The following is a 17,546-nucleotide window of genomic DNA, read 5'->3' on the forward strand; positions in this document are numbered from 1 at the left end:
TTTTGGTAGACAGCAGAATTCATGGTTCCATATACCACAGCAAGTCTTCAAGGTTCTGAAGTAGCAAAACAGCCCCAGATGATCACACTACCACCACCCTGTTTTACTGTTGGTATCATGTTATTTTATTTTATGAAAGGCCGTGTTACTTCTACACCAGATGAAATGGGACATACACCTTCCAAAAAGTGAATCTTTTGTCTTGTCATTCCACAGAGTATTCTCCCAAAAGTTGGGGGCATTATCAAGATGTTTTCTAGAAAAACTGAGATCAGCCTTTATGTTCTTATTGCTCTGCAGAGGTTTTCATCTTGAAACTCTGCTATGCAGGCCATTTTTGACTAGTACCTTTCTTATGGTGGAGTCATGAACGTAACTGAGACAAGTGAGGCCTGCAGTTCTTTGGATGTTGTTGTGGTGTGTTTTGTGACCTCTTTGATGAGTTGTCGCTGCACTCTTGAGGTAATTTTGGTCAGCCAGCCACTCCTTAAAAGGTTCACCACTGTTCCATGTTTTTGTCATTTGTTGATAATGGCTCTCAATGTGGTTTGCTAGAGTCCCAAAGCTTTTGAAATAGCTTTATAACCTTCTCCAGACTGATAGATCTCAATTACTTTGTTTCTCATTTATTCCAGAATTTCTTTGGATCATGGCATGATGTTTAGCTTTTGAGAATCTTTTGGTCTATTTCACTTTGTCAGCAATATGATAAACCACAGTTCATTTATCTTTTAAGGGTGGGAGCAATCACTTTTTCACACAGGGCCCCGTAGTTTTGGATTTTTATTTCCCTTAATAATAAAGACCTTCATTTAAAAACTGCATTTTGTGTTTACTTGTGTTATCTTTGACTAATATTTAAATTTGTTTGGTGATCTGAAACATTTAAGTATGACAAACATGCAAAAGAATAGGAAATTAGGAAGGGGCAAATGCTTTTTAAAACAATTGTAGATAATATTTTTCTAATACACTTTTATAACCTGCCCTGTTCCTTTAGCTGATCTCTCTGTGGGTCATATATCCTTCTGTTTTAATTCTGGCTGTGCTACTTCCGATCTATAGACAAGAATCAGACAAACAAGTGACACTGGCCCCCACAAAAGTTCCTACACTATATGAAGGTCTCCAAATAATCCCCCATACTGTATGATGGTCCACACAGTAGCTCCTAAAATGTATGAGATCCCCCCTTCCCACTCTGAGGGTCCCCCTCAATGTATGATGCACCCAGTGTCACACAAAAAGTTTTAAAATAAAAAAGTAATATACTCACCTAATCCAGGTGCCTGAAAAGTCCACCGAGCAGACCAATGCATTGATGTCCCTGCACTATCACTCTCAGCCATGGCAGGATGAAGCAATGGCCGAGGCTCTGGCACACTCACATGACTTGAGAGTCCCGGCCCAGAGTGATGACGCGATCAGCCATTGCATTATACTGCCATTGCTGAGAGCGATAGTGCAGGGATATAATCTCTCTCTGCTCTACCACACATCTTAACTGTAATGGCATGCTGTGCAGGCCTATACAGTTAAGTGTAGCATTACTCGCGTTGGGCCCCTCTGAACGTGGGAACACTGCACTCTCTGCCCCCTGTTAGCTACGCTACTGCTCTACTCTTACTGCACTTACAGGTATGTCCATTAAGTAGGGAGACAGCTGAAATTGTGATAGGGAATTTCATGAAAGGTAGTGGTAAATGGGGTAGTGGATAGTGCCTACAAGAAGGGGAAAGGTGGGTACAACCAAGGGCCAAATGTGTAATTCCTATCCTTCTTAATTTCATACAGTAATGTATAGCTTTCACTTTGACTGTCAAGGTGCATCAAAGCCTGTATTTAGGGGTATAGTAAGAGCAAATACAACCACTCTAAGAGAGTCTCCCATGAAGTTGACATCCCTGAACTTTCTAAGACTATCTAATTCAAAATCTAAGCAAATTGTTTGCCCTAGTACACATATTTAGTAAAAATTACAGACAGCGATGTTCCCCGTCTATCTTTCATCATCTATCTACAATATCTTTCTAATATTTGGAATGAGAATATATAAATTGTTTCAATAGAATGTCTTTTTTTACATAAACTGCTTCTTTAAGAGCATAGTTGGGAAGCTTTTCGCCTACTGTAGGCCATATTGATTTTTTGTGTACCATTTACAATTACATCGGGTTGCTGTAGCTAAAGTCCCTTCACATAGGAAAGAACATGGATTTTTAGGTGTGAATCTACAGCCTTTACAGCATTGTATTTCAACACCTGCCACTATTTTTAGCATTCCCAGGGGTTCAAGGGCCCAGCATTACATATTTAGCTGGTAATGAATAATTCAGACTTGTCTGATTGTATGCAATATTGCAAGCCCAGGTACTTTTGCAAAGATTTATTTCATCGTCCTGTTGGATATAGATTTCATTTTGTAATGTAGAAATCTGCAAAATGCTTTTGGAGATCTTTCTAGTATAAAAATTATATAGGCTAGCACCATACATGGATGGATGCAAGACCTGTATGTCCACTGACTGAGAAACGACTAGTCACCCAACGTTTCAATGTCATAAAGAGAAAGCAATTATAACAACTTGAGATGGATCAACTGCATTGCAGATCCACACCACATGAAGACCTGGAAGAACATGTGCAACTGCCTGAAAATGCTGATCTAATCCTGCAACTAGAGAGCACTGCAGCTGATATGAAACAGAAGATCTTAGATAAACTAAATACCATCAATACCAGAGATCGACTGTATGCTACAAGATGCCAATAGAGCATTTGCATCAATAATAACCATCACCATAACTCAAACTAATAAATGGATCTATGCTACTACCTCAGCAATCATGGAAATCCTTGCCTATACAATCTGCAAGAACAACAGAAGTACGTGCCCCCCTTGGAAAAAAAGACTGGAGACAAAAATCAAGGTGACACGAAGGGAAGTCAGCCAACTAACAGAAATACAGAAGGGTGTAAAGATCAAGAATAAGACCAAGCTGGACAAGTACAAAGGCATGACCCCAACTGAAGCCCTAGAGACTGCTAAACAAAGGCTCACAGCTCTCGCTGCAACACTAGGGAGATACACTAGAGAAGCTGAAGTCAAAGTGATAAATGCCCTGCTCTCCAAAGAACCATCCAAGGTGTATTCCCAACTACAAAGCAACAGCACAAAGGCAGAAACTCCACCAATAGCAGAGACTTAACAATACTGGAGGAACATATGGGAGAAGGAAAAACTGCACTACACCAGTGCAATGTGGCTACAAGATCTGAGAATGCAACACAGCAACCAACTAGAGCAAGAACCAGTCACCATTACAGAAGCAGACATCCAACAGTGGGTGAAGAACATGAAGAGCTGGACAGCACCTGGCCCAGACATGAGCCACACCTACTGGCTAAAGAAATTAACAGTGGTACATGAACGCATGGCAAAGCAGGTGAGTGAACTGCTAGAAGCAAGCCACCACCCAGCTTGGCTACCACGAGGAAGAACAATGCTGATCATGAAGGATTCTCACAAAGGAACAATTCCTTTCAACTACCAACCAATAACCTGCCGTACAACCACATGGAAACTTCTGTCAGGCATTATAGACACCAAGCTACAGAACCATATGAATCCATGAATCCAGCTCAAAAAGGCATTGGGACCAACACCAGAGGCTCTAAGCACCAGCTTCTAGTAGATAGAGCAGTCTCTCAAGACTCAAGATCCAGACAGACCAATCTCAGCACAGCCTAGATTGACTACAGGAAAGCATATGACTCAATGCCACACACGGATCTGTGAATGCTTGGCTCTCTACAATATCAACAGGAAATTAAGAATCTTCCTCATAAACTCAATGGGGCTATGGAGAACAACATTGGAAGTCAACTCAAGACATCTAGTGTTATGGAAATTTGGTTAGGATAAATCTATCCCTGTGTGTGCTGTGGCCATTCCCAATCAGACTGAGTATTTTGAGGGCTCAAGAATGACACTGTACACCCACAGTGACAGAATAACATTCCATCAGTACTGATGGTTTATTGTACATACATGGTTATATAATTGCATATAGAAAGGGGTGGTTAGTTAATTACCATATGGTCAAGCTCCTCTATTATTGGTTATCTAAATATATATGGAATATTGTGATTAATGCACATATGAATGCTGATTAAGCAACTAAAGTGTAACTGTCGCCTTTTCTGCAATTAGGACAAAGTTGAGACTTCTACTCATCACTTAGCACATCTGGTGTTCCGCTTTTTGTCTGGAAAATTCCAAAGAGCTGTATGGTTTGTGCCGGTTATTTTAAGCAATTGATTATATTGTATATATTAGCTGTGAGTATATATGAGTATATATGCAAGTGATATCTATATGAAATATATATATTTCCATCACACTAGCACAAGTGACCATCAAATGCAGCATATACCAAGGTGATGCACTGTCCCTATTGCTGTTCTGCATGGGCTTGAACCCCCCCAGTCAGATAATTACAGAGTCTGGTTATGGATACAAGTTTAAGGGTATCGTCACACAGTGCAATTTTGATCGCTACGACGGCACGATCCGTGACGTCGCAGCGATCGTATGATTATCGCTCCAGCGTCGTAGACTGCGGTCACACGTTGCAATCACGGCGCTGGAGCGATGCCGAAGTCCCCGGGTAACCAGGGTAAACATCGGGTAACTAAGCGCAGGGCCGCGCTTAGTAACCCGATGTTTACCGTGGTTACCAGCGTAAAAGTAAAAAAAAAAAAAACGTACATGCTCACCATCTGATGTCCGTCAGGTCCCTTGCCGTCCGCTTCCTGCTCTGACAGATCTGGCTGTACAGTGAGAGCAGAGTGCAGCGGTGACGTCACCGCTGTGATCTGCTCTCACTTTCCGGCCGGCAGACAGTCAGAGCGGGAAGCGGACGGCAAGGGACCGGACGGACATCAGATGGTGAGCATGTACGGTTTGTTTTTTTTTACTTTTATGCTGGTAACCACGGTAAACATCGGGTTACTAAGCGCGGCCCTGCGCTTAGTTACCCGATGTTTACCCTGGTTACCAGCGAACGCATCGCTGGATCGCTGTCACACACAACGATCCAGCGATGTCAGCGGGTGATCAAGTGACGAAAGAAAGTTCCAAACGATCTGCTACGACGTACGATTCTCAGCAGGATCCCTGATCGCTGCTGCGTGTCAGACACTGCGATATCGTAACGATATCGCTAGAACGTCACGAATCGTACCGTCGTAGCGATCAAAATTGCACTGTGTGACGGTACCCTAAGAGTGGAAGCACCATCAGCCACCTCCTCTACATGAATGACATCAAGCTGTATGCGAAAAACGACAAGACATCAATTCACTGATCCACCTGATAAGGATCTACAGTGAAGACATTGGGATGTCCTTCAGACTGGAGAAGTGCGGCCAGTTGGTAATAAAGAGAGGCAAGGTAGTCAAGACTGATGGAGTGGAAATACCAACAGTGCACATAGCGGATGTATAGACATACTTCAAGTACCTCGGCATCCCACAGGGATACAGTAACCATGATGAGGAGGCAAGGAAAGCAGCAACATCCAAGTACAATCAAAGGGTAAGACAGGTAATGAAGGGCCATCTCAATGGGAAGAAAAAAATCCACACCATCAACACATATGCACTACCAGTTATCAGATACCCTGCTGGCATAGTATGCTGGCCAAAAGAAGAAATGGAAGCTGCAGATGTGAAGACACGAAAGATCCTCACAATGCATGGAGGCTCCACCCTAAGTCTAGCACCCAAAAGATTGTATACCAACTGAAATTAGGGTTGTTGAGGCTTGATAAGCATCTAAGCCACCATCATGGATGAAAAAAGGAATATCCCGGAACACATCAGAAAAATGGCACCAAAAGATGAGATGCTGAGAGAAAGCCTAAGACAGCAACAACAACTGATCTTGAAAGAAGAACAGGAACATGAAGCGCCATGGCAAGACAAGCCACTGCATGGGATGTAAAAGCAACAGATAATGTAGGTGGCTGACATGGAGAAATCCTATCAATGGCTGGAGAAAGCTGGAGTCCGAGACAGCACAGAGGCACTAATCATAGCAGCACAAGATCAAGCACTAAGTGCCAGCTCCTTAGAAGCAGGAATATACCACACAAGACAAGACCCAAGGTGCAGACTGTGCAAAGAAACCTCAGAAATAGTCCAACACATAGTGGCAGGATGCAACAACAGATGCTGAATTGCTGGCTCTTTATCTATCTATCTATCTATCTATCTATCTATGTAATATATATAGTGGATACAGAAAGTATTCAGACCCCATTACATTTTTCACTGGATGACAGCAGTGGAACGTAAAGCCAATTGCTTTTTTTTCTGGTCTATTCTCATGCACCCCTTCCCACTCAAAAAATGTTATATGGTTCATGATTTTGTCAGGATCACACTCAGTCGGAGTAGCCTTTGGAAGTGGGGAATCACCAGAAATAATACACAAGACACGTCTCTGAAGCACGCCTGCCTTCAAGGTGCTATCCCTTCTTTATATAGTTGTATCGGTAGGTTCAGTGGTTATACAAGTTTTGCATGTTTAAACAAAGAGACAAAACAGGAAAGAAAGAAAAAAACAGTTTCGTGGGCGGCAGTTTCACAACAAACAGTACAAAGGCAATTCCACAGACAAGAAAAACAGGATTTCATACTATAGCTAAAATGTCCTTGAATGGACAGGTCAATATTTATCACAAATTCTTTTTAAAATGGTTCATTGAGGTAACCATTTTTGTTCTGCTCTTCACAATCCCCCCTTTGACATATTCCATTCAAAACCTTGTCATATAGACGATCATTTTAGTCATTCTTTTTGTGATATTACAACAAAAAAAGAAAAAAAAAAAACCTTTATATTCTCGCATCCATTACACAAAATTTATTTGTGCATACCGAGATACCCTTGAGTACAACCTTGAATAATACATATATAATTACAATAACCATAACTGTATGTATTAGGCTTTGCATAATCCTGGTAACCCACCCACCGATCCCTCTGAACCAATTGGCCGGGTTAAGAAAAGAAAAGGTATCTGACCACCAGCTATCCTTATTTTGGTCATTGTCTTTGTCATACTGATCCCTGAGTCGTTGTACGTCTTCTAATTTAAATCTCATACTCATAGTACTATTTGGGTCTATATAATGACAGCAGGTGGGTCCGATGATTTGACACATACCCCCTTGTGAGGCAGTTAGGTAATCCAATACCAGGGTATGTTGGTTAGTGATTATTATAAGCTGATTCTGTACAGCTATACTAGTATTTAATATGTCCAATATATCCCAAATCTGATCATCTAGATAATCCGTGGCTCTAACTAATTTATCCCACATCTGTGTTAACATAGGATAAATAAAAATGGTACTAGCAATTTTGTTGGGAATTCCCATTTGTACTATATGCGGCCTCCCCGAGGGACGTGGTGAGTTATCTGCAGCTCTTTTATACAATGTGTGCTTGGGCACGGCTTGCATATTCACTTGTTTATTCGAAATTATGAAAGTAGCCGGGGTTAGGCGTCCTAATGTACAAGTACCCTTTATACCTACGGGAAGCCATTTATATGCTCCTTCTCCGCATATCCAAAATGTACCCTCAGGCAGATCCCACAAAGCTGAGTGCTGCAATACCAATCTGTGAGCCAAATCCACAAAACTAGATACATTCTGAAGCATACACCAAGAGGGTTTTTGTCCCAAGGGGCTACAGTACCCGGCTGCGGGATTCCCACATACATGCATTCCGTTGAGGTTAACATTACTAACATCAATATCATGAGTCTTATACTGCTTTTTTGCAATGGCTTGCATGTATCCATGATGCCTTTCCTTCAAGCTTGACTGCTGTTGGAGTTGTTAACAGGACTTGGAAAGGTCCGTCAAATCTCGGTTCCAGAGTCTTTCTGGTGTGTCTTTTCACGTAGACTTGATCACCAGGTTCCAACTTGTGGCCTCCTTCGAGATTTTCTGGATCTGGAAGGGAAGCAAAAACTTGCGAATGCACTTTAGTTAAACGTTTTTGTAATTCTTGTACATAAGCAGTTAAAGTCTTAGTATTCAACATCAGTTGTTGTGGAAAATAACAACCCAAATTTGCTGCTCTACCAAAAAGAATCTCATGTGGTGACAGCTTAGCCTTCCCCCTTGGGGCGTTTCGGATGGAATACAGGGCAAGTGGTAGACACTCGGTCCAAGGCTTTCCTGTTTCTGCCATGGCCTTCTGGATTTTTAATTTTATTGTTCCATTTAATCTTTCCACTTTACCTGAACTCTGTGGGTGATACGGAGTGTGAAACTGGTTTTCTACTCCCAACATTTTCATAACATTCTGGAATATTTCCCCAGTAAAATGGGTACCCCTATCTGACTCGATCACCTCAGGCATGCCGTAACGGGGTATCAGTTCATGTGCTATTTTAATGGCAGTAGTTTTTGCTGAGGCTTTACGAACTGGATAAGCCTCTGGCCACCCTGAGAACATGTCCACACACACAAGCACATATTCGTATCCATTGTACCTAGGAAGTTGGATGTAGTCGATCTGGAGTCTTTGAAAGGGATACAGTGGTCTTACATGATGCTTGGTTGGGGTTTTAATGGTCTGACCTGGATTGTGTGCCAGGCATATAGCGCATGCAGCACACATGTTCCGAGCAAAATTACCAAAGCCTGGAGCCAACCACCTTTCTTTTACCTTGAGCGTCATACCATTTGCCGACACATGCGTGGGTAGGTGGAGGTCACTTGCCACTGCGGGGTACCAGGCTCTGGGTAAACACAACAAAGTTCCTTTTTTCCATAATCCTTGCTGATCTTCTGCCCCTTTTTTCTGCCACTGCCCTCGTTCTTCGTCGTCTACCTGTTTCTGAGCTTCCTTCAATCTCTCCTCATCATCTTCAGAGCTATCTAGTGTGTGGGCATGATGTAAGGGTTTACGTGCTGCCTGTTTTGCTGCCTTGTCGGCTTTATCGTTACCCCTGGCTTCCTCGGTGTCGAGTCTCACATGTGCAGCTACCTTTATCACCGCTATTTCTTTAGTTTCTTGTGCTGCCTCCAGAATCTGTCTAATGAGGGAGGCATGTTTAACAGGTTGGCCTGAAGCAGTCATATAACCTCTGGCTCTCCATATTACGCCAAAATCGAAAATAATGCCATGTGCATATCTAGAATCAGTGTATATGTTTGCTGTCTGATCTTTGGCTATTTTTAGAGCTTCAACCAATGCCGTAAGTTCTGCTTCTTGTGCAGACTGATTAGCAGGGAGAGGTTCTGCTTTCAGCACTTCATGCTGAGTTACTGCCGCATAACCTGTATGAAATTGTCCATTCATATCTGCATATCTACTGCCATCTATGAAAAGTTCAAATGTAGCATTACAGAGTGGCTTGTCACGTACATTACATAAGCCCTGAGTCTCTTGTTCCATTAATTGTACACAATCATGCATTGACTTTGATGGGTCAAAGGAGTTGGAGAGTGCAGTTTCCTCAGGTATGGTACCCCCCTCAGACTCTAAAGGGAGCAAAGACGCGAGATTAAGAGTCTGAATCCTGGCAAAGGAAATGTTGGGCGGCAGTAGTAGGGAACATTGGAGACGGAGGTGTCTGGCCATTGAAATATGTTTAGGTTGGACCTGGTTAAGAATGCCATGTACATCATGAGTGGTCTGAACTAGAAGTGGGTGATCAAGAACAATCTCAGAAGCTTTATCTAATAACAGTGAAATTGCGGCTACTACTCTTACACAAGAAGGTGCGGCTCTAGCTACAGGGTCCAGATGAGCTGATATGTATGCCACCGGTCTCTGTTTGTTTCCATGTTTTTGTGTGAGCACCCCTGTAGCATGTGAGGATATCTCAGCTGCCATCAATTGAAAAGGTTTAGTGTAGTCTGGGAGTCCCAAAGCCGGAGCTGATACCAGTGCTGTTTTCAAAGGAGAAAATGACTGTTTAGCCTCTTCACTGAGTGAATATGGCGTGTTGGCAATACAGTCATATAAAGGCTGCATGAGTTGACTTGCATGTATCATCCACTGTCTACAGTGTGAAACAATACCTAGGAAAGCACGCAGCTGTTTGTGATTCCTGGGTTCAAGCATGTTACGTATGGCTTCCGTACGTTGAGGTGTGAGGTGTCTGATGCCCTGTGATATGCAGTGACCTAAAAACACGACTGTTTGTTGACAAGCCTGGAGTTTCTGTCTATTTACTTTACAGCCTTCTTGCGCTAGGAAAATTAAGAAATTAACAGTTGAGGTAACTGCCGTCTGCTCATCAGGGCAACAAATAAGTAAATCATCTACATACTGTAGAATGACTACTCCTGGTTCTGGGATGAAATTTTTTAGCACGGTCTGCATTGCTTCAGAGTACAAAGTTGGTGAGTGTACCATACCTTGTGGCAATCTTGTCCATGCTAATTGTTTACCCTTGAATGTAAAGGCAAACAAATGCCAACAGTTCTTATGTAGTGGCACAGAAAAAAATGCGTTTGATAAGTCAATTACCGTAAAATATGCAGCAGTGCTGGGAATTTGAGACAGTAAGGTATGAGGATTCGGTACCACAGGGGTGACCGGTGCCAAAACCTTATTGATTTCCCGTAAGTCGTGCACCATGCGATATTTCACCATAGTTTCTTTGGAGGACACTTTCTTTTTAACAAGATATAAGGGTGTATTGGCGGGTGACCTGATTTCTACCAAAACACCTTGTAACACATAATCCTGAATTTGTTGAGAAATCGCCTGTTCTTGCTGGGCGCTGATGGGGTATTGCCTGAGCTGAGGTAAAATGGTTCCCGGGGCAGTTTCTAACAGTATAGGAGCTACTGATAAGAATCCTACATCAGTGTCTCCTTTTGCCCATAGGCTGTCAGGAACCCGAGACAAGTCAATTTTTGCTTGTTGAGTGTAAATTTCGGGAAAATCCTCCATTGCCTGTATTCTAACATATGGTTCCAGAGTTTCTGCATCTTCAGGGATGGTCAGCATAACTGTGCCATCTTCTCTAAAATGGATGTTTGCATGCATTTTACTTAAGACATCAGTACCCAACAAGCAGGTAGGTGCACCTTTAGCAAATAAAAATTTGGATACAAAAGTTTTAGGGCCAAAGCTCACATTTAAAGGTTTTGTAAAGGGCAACGCCTGAATTTTACCATCATACCCTTCTGCATATGTAACCTTTGAGGATATATTGTCAGGATATGGTAAAAAGTCCTGATTTAAAATGGAGGATGTTGCTCCCGTATCTATCAGAAAAGGTACATTTTTACCCTCAACCTCAACTTGTATTATTGGTCTTCTAGAAGGAAGAGAGACCTGCATAACTTTCAGTCATTCTGAGCTGTCTGTTTGATCAGGCGCTGGGTTATTTATCCTATTTTTGGGTACAAAGGTTCCTGAATCTATATCTGCTTTTCTCTTCCTACATTCCCTTTGGAAATGTCCTGGCTTCTTACAGTAATGACAAGTAAACTTTTGATTAGCAGAGCCAGTATTAGCCTGTGCAATTCTTACTGGCTTAGAATTTTCTCTTAAGTCCATTTCTATCCCTACAGCTTTCTGTCTAGCCAGGTGTGGGTCTTCCAAGGTTCTCCAATCAGGGGTTGCGGCCTTAAGCTTTTCCTTCACTTTTGGAGACAATCCATCTATAAAGGTTTTTGTAACTAACCTCATCATTCCTGGAGCAGTTAGATCCATGCCTTCATCTCTGAAATTATTTTCTACACTTAGGTAATATTCGTCTACTGATTGTCCAGATTTCTGAGCCACCACTCCCGTTGTTCCTCTCTGCCTCTGTCTCTCCCTCATGAAAACCATTAAGTGATCTACAAATTGCGTACCTGATTCTATCGTTTGTAAGGCACCATCTCCTGCTTGGGGCCTATGTACCTGTAGATTTGCTAATAGCTCCTGGAAGAGTCCAGGAGTCATTTTCATTCTACATAATTCTTCTCCATCTGCCCAAACTCCTGCGTGAGTCTGCATAATTTGCTGTATATATTGTGCAAATCTAACTGGACACTGGGTGGGATCTGGTGCGTTATGCAAGAGAGACATGCCTTCAGCGGGGGACCAAGGGAAATATTGTCGAGTTTGGTGGTATCTAGTTCCCATTACTCCGTCAGCACCAGGTTCCCTAAAGGGTCTTGGTACTACCCTAACAGGGGCAAGTACAGCGCCATGTCTAGGTGTACCACAGGCTAGGCAATCATTTCTCCAGTCTGGATTTTGTTGTCCACAGTGCGGACATACCCATCCTCCTGGTCCGGCTAAACTTTGAGGTGGTGTTTGGAGAAAAGATGGGGCATGTGGGTTAAGGTATGGGGGTGGGGCATTTTTAGATTCCACATTTTGTTTTTCTCCACAGCCTGCGGGTCTAATACACCACTTTTTACTCTGTTGATTATATGTCCATCCCTCATTTTCTGCTACCCTAGAGACATCAATTAATGCTTGGATCTGATCTATCCATTTCTTGTCTCTGATTATGCCTTTTTTTCTTTCCTGAATTCCTTCCCATAGTTTTCTACTAAAAGCTTCTGCCCTAGTAACTCCAAACTTACTAAAAATCTTTCTCAGCCCCTTAGTGGCATCTTCACCACTTCTCTCCTTTATGATAGTATAGATATCTAATTCTTCTGGTTCCGACTTTGTTTGCTTATTCCCCATTTTCTTATCCTGAGCTTTCTTGCCCTAGGTGGCGTTTGGGTATGAGAATACCTCGTTACCTTCTTCCTAAGGAGCTAGGATGTCTTTTCTTGCCCTAGGTGGCGTTTGGGTATGAGAATACCTCGTTACCTTCTTCCTAAGGAGCTAGGATGTTTAAACTGTGTTGATGTAAGAAAATCCTGATTCCTACACCTATAGCAAACAACACAAATGCAACCAGACGGAAAAAGAAAAAGAACATACAACGTATCTTGTCCCAGGCTAATTTATCTGTCCTGGGCTCATACTATCATACACTTATCCGTCACCAGGTTTTTGTCAAAGACAGGGTCAGAGATTGAACCATAGGCGCGGAGGTCTCCCCGAAAGGACGCAACCACGTTGCCCAGTGGGACAGTCACTTCTTCTGTTTCAACACCCTGGGCGGCTTATAGGGCTATTCCCAACTTCCACACACCTTTTATTCACATTCACTCTCATTCAATGCCATACTCCGTGAGGTGATCAATTCCTAAATAGTTCAAGAACCTGAGCTATAGGTATCCTCCTCTACTAGAACTACCCGCTAAAGAACACGACACAGAAAATCTTACGGACAGTGCAGGGCAGATATAAGACATCTAAAAGTGTCTCTTACCTGGCCAGGTTTTTGTTCATCTGCCGTCCATTATCCCAGATTCTCTTTTCGTTCGTATTCTGCCGGTGTTCTTGAAGGAATACACAGACCTCGGGTCCCTGTTCAGGCGCCAGGAAATGTCAGGATCACACTCAGTCGGAGTAGCCTTTGGAAGTGGGGAATCACCAGAAATAATACACAAGACACGTCTTGTATAGTGTATCACTGGGAAGTCTCTGAAGCACGCCTGCCTTCAAGGTGCTATCCCTTCTTTATATAGTTGTATCGGTAGGTTCAGTGGTTATACAAGTTTTGCATGTTTAAACAAAGAGACAAAACAGGAAAGAAAGAAAAAAACAGTTTCGTGGGCGGCAGTTTCACAACAAACAGTACAAAGGCAATTCCACAGACAAGAAAAACAGGACTTCATACTATAGCTAAAATGTCCTTGAATGGACAGGTCAATATTTATCACAAATTCTTTTTAAAATGGTTCATTGAGGTAACCATTTTTGTTCTGCTCTTCACAATTTCTTCCATTTCTTGTCCTCCTCCACCATATCAACAGGGTCATCAGGCATCCCTCACTCAAAAACTTTAAACATAAGGTCATCATGTGGCACTCGCTCAAAATGAACAAGGCCTAGATTGGCCCAGAATTCTCAATCCCATCGGATGACAGCAGCAGAACATAAAGGAAATTCAAATGTTGGGTCCTCAGGCAGTCCTCACTCAAAATCTTTATAGAGTAATAATGCGGCCCTCACTCAAAATGTACATGGCCTGGATTAACCCAGACTTTTCAACCCACCTGATGACAGCAGCAAAACAAAAAGCCAATGCAAATGTTGGGTCATCAGGTGGCCCTCACTCAAAATCTTTATAGGGTCATCAAGCAGTTCTCACTCAATCTCTCTGACAGCAGTGAAGAATAAAGCCAATTCAAATGTAGTGTCATTATAAGTAACTCTATGAATTTTTAGATGGTCACTATGCCTCATTCTCTGCAAATTTTTAGAGGGTCATTATGGTCACTCTCCACTATTTTAAAGGGCCACTATGCATCACTGTCTCCAAATTTTTAGAAGGTCATTATGCTTCACTCTCTCCAAATTTTTAGAGGGTCATTATGCATCACTGTCTCTAAAGACCTAGAAGGTCATTATGCATCATTCTCTGCAAATTTTTACAAAGTCATTATAGTCACTCTCTCCAAATTTTTAAAGTGACATTTTGTGTCACCCTCTCCAAATTTTTAGAATGTCATTATCTTTCACCCTCACTAAAATTTTAGAGGGCCATTATGTGTCTCTCTCAACAAATTTTTAGAAGGTCATTATGCGTCACTGTCTCCAAAATTTTAGAGGATTATCATGCAGCAGTCTTTCAATATTTTGGTCTACCAGGGTGCATTGCCGTCCCTCCTTCTAATTTTTGGCAGCCCTTGCACATTGTGCATAGGCTATACAGTATGAGTCAAGGAGTCCCACTGCCTAACAATTTAAACAGAATGTGTATGAAGCCCTCCTTTATGTCTAATACTGGGTGTTTTGGAGTCCCTCTTCCTTCTTATTTGTGCAGTTCATGCACTGTTTGCATTGGGTTTGTGAGCTTCAGAGTTTCCTTCGTAAATTAAACAGGATGTGTCTGACCATGTCACACACACCACATGCCCAGATAAGGTAGTAAAATGTTAACATTTTAAAAATGTCTTTTTGAGAGCAGTTTCCATCCATTTCAGCGATTTTCCTGCCCCCCAACCCTTCTGGTAAGGGCTTCAAGAAAAATGCTTGAGTTTCCCATTGACTTCCATCATAGTCATTAACTTGAATCGAGGCCATCCGAGCGTCTGACTTGCTCGATTAGAGTACCGAGCACTTGAGCATTCTAATGCTTGATAATCACTCATTTTGATTTATTAAGTATGTAAGCCACGTGCAATATAATAGATTTTTTAATTTACATTATGCCACATGCAGAAATACAAGCATACAAATCATCAGGATACACTGGTGGCTGCTCCTTTTGCAATTGGTGACCAATCACATCCCAGATGTAGTCATTGGGAGACAAGTCCTGAGACACTTCAGGATATGGTAACACATTTAAGCCACACAGGCTGCTTGATTGCCCATCCCCCCACCCTTCGAAAAAAAATATTTGGCCTATACTCATTGTTAAGATTAAAAAGAAATATAGAACTTCTCACCTCTCCTTGCTCTCCTGCTGCTGTAGTCTCTGCAGTATGTGTTATGAAGCTCTGCACAGCTGGTGAAATGTAGCAATGTCATCAATCCCACAGCACTGAAGCATCAGAGCACAGACACACAGGGAAAATGATGGAACATGTAGATGAAGGCTCTCTGCTCCATAATTGCTTCCAACTGTATTTGTATCCAGGATGCAGAGACTGTTGTAAGTTTGATGGAGGGGACGGGGCCTGGTGCTGACATTGAAACAGCCCCCCAACTCACTATTGCAATCAGTAAACAATGAAATCTGTTCAACAATAGATCTATCATACAGTAGGAGTCATGGTTGTGCTATGAGTGGAAACCATAATGCTGGCGGTGACATTAAAAATTAAACATCTCTGTTTCATTAATATAATATTCTAATAACATGATTGTCTGTAACCTTTTAGATTGTAAGAAATGTAAGAATAATTTTGTTATTTCTAAAAACTCAATACACAATAACAACTATAAGGTCATTTTGATTCATTTGGACTGTTCAATGATATGTAATTTTACTTGCATTAAGAATAGTTTATAAAATCTCTATTATGTTTTCTCTTAGATAAATATTAACAGCGATGGAGTCTGTGTTTGTTGTGAAATGCAACATCAAACATCTGGTTGTAGCAACCCTGGAGAAACACTGAAACTCAATCCCTTGCAGGAGTGCAGTGCAGTGCGATTGACACTTAAGGTAAGAAAATCTTAGTCCTTGACATGTCCATGTAATAGAGTGCAGGGTAGACTATGTCACCACGGAACAGACGGACCAACTGTTGAGGGGGGTTTATTAACAGGGGCAATATTCTCGCAGGGAGAAAACAGTAGAATATAAACTGCAGAAATAACGGTGATAAATATATGGGAAGCTGTATAACAGAAGTAAACGGAAGTTCTTGGGAAAAACACTTATCAGTCTGATGAGGACTTGCTTGTACTGTCGTCTTCTCCAACGTAGGCACCGGGAAACAGCGGCACGCGTCGTCCCTCTGTTATCCGTGAGCTGTGTAGTCTCTGGGAATCCGCAACCTGGGGTTTGAGGGGTTACTGTGGTGAGTAGAGGGGATGCTAGGCAAATGGGGTCCCCTGTGCTCTGAGTCTTCAGCCTCAACAGTGCAGCCTATCTCGGGAAAACGATGCTCAGTCTATTATTGGGTCTCCCAACAGGAATCAGGGGCTCTGCACTAATGCCATGGGTGCTAGGGGCTACTGTCTCTGCACGAGTCACTGTCTTTGCACGGGTCACTGTCTTTGCACGAGCATCAGGGCGCACCTCTCCAGTCACAGCAGAGTCCACTTTCACGTACTCACAAGATGCAGTCTTTCTGGACAATCTTCCTGTCTCAGTCCTCCAACCTGGAGCTCTCTCTCTCCTCCCCGGAGCGCAGCTTCGTGCTGTTCTGTCCGCTGTATCCGCTGCTCTCTCTGCTGCACACACTTCTCTCTCTGCTGCACACTCTGCTCTCTCTGCTGTGCACGCTGCTCTAGCCCTGGAAACCGCGCCTCTTTTCTCTCTCAGCCCAGTTTCCTTCCTGTCCCAGCCTCTAAGTCTGCCCCCAGGGAAACCTGCTGCACAACTAAGTGGTTCCAGGCACGGAGCAGAGAAGGTAACCCCCTTACATCCATACCATACCCCAGCTGCAAAGGCGTAGCTAGGGGTTCAGCTCAGGGGACGAACATCTGAGTGGGCCCTTAACCGGTAACCCTGATTACAACTATGGTGGCACAGTGTTATTACCACCATACGGTGACCATATAGTTGTAGATATCAGTCTTTTAAAACATACAAGTGATCACTGTAGAGTTATAGATAATGACTTACCGCTGACGTTCTTTCTGATGGAGTCATTCATTTTTCACTTTTTTTTCCATTTGGCCCAGACAACATGACAGTTTATTCCAGCCAGGACTCACCTGCAGAGATTGCAACACAGACACATCTGACTTCTCATATTTCCAG

At 42.5% G+C, this 17,546-nt stretch overlaps 1 protein-coding gene across 3 annotated transcripts in view; it reads left to right on the forward strand.

Annotated features, from left to right (window-relative positions):
• ENTREP2 (endosomal transmembrane epsin interactor 2) overlaps window positions 1–17,546 on the forward strand; it is a 1,414,087-nt gene that overhangs the window by 938,950 nt on the left and 457,591 nt on the right. For all 3 annotated transcript variants that reach the window (XM_077263898.1, XM_077263899.1, XM_077263900.1), the window contains one exon: window positions 16,149–16,280. In XM_077263898.1, the coding sequence (XP_077120013.1) occupies window positions 16,149–16,280 (132 nt within the window). The remainder of the gene's footprint in view (window positions 1–16,148; window positions 16,281–17,546) is intronic.

Source organism: Ranitomeya variabilis, chromosome 5 (assembly GCF_051348905.1).
Source record: "Ranitomeya variabilis isolate aRanVar5 chromosome 5, aRanVar5.hap1, whole genome shotgun sequence".
In the NCBI taxonomy this organism is placed as follows: Eukaryota; Metazoa; Chordata; class Amphibia; order Anura; family Dendrobatidae; genus Ranitomeya; species Ranitomeya variabilis.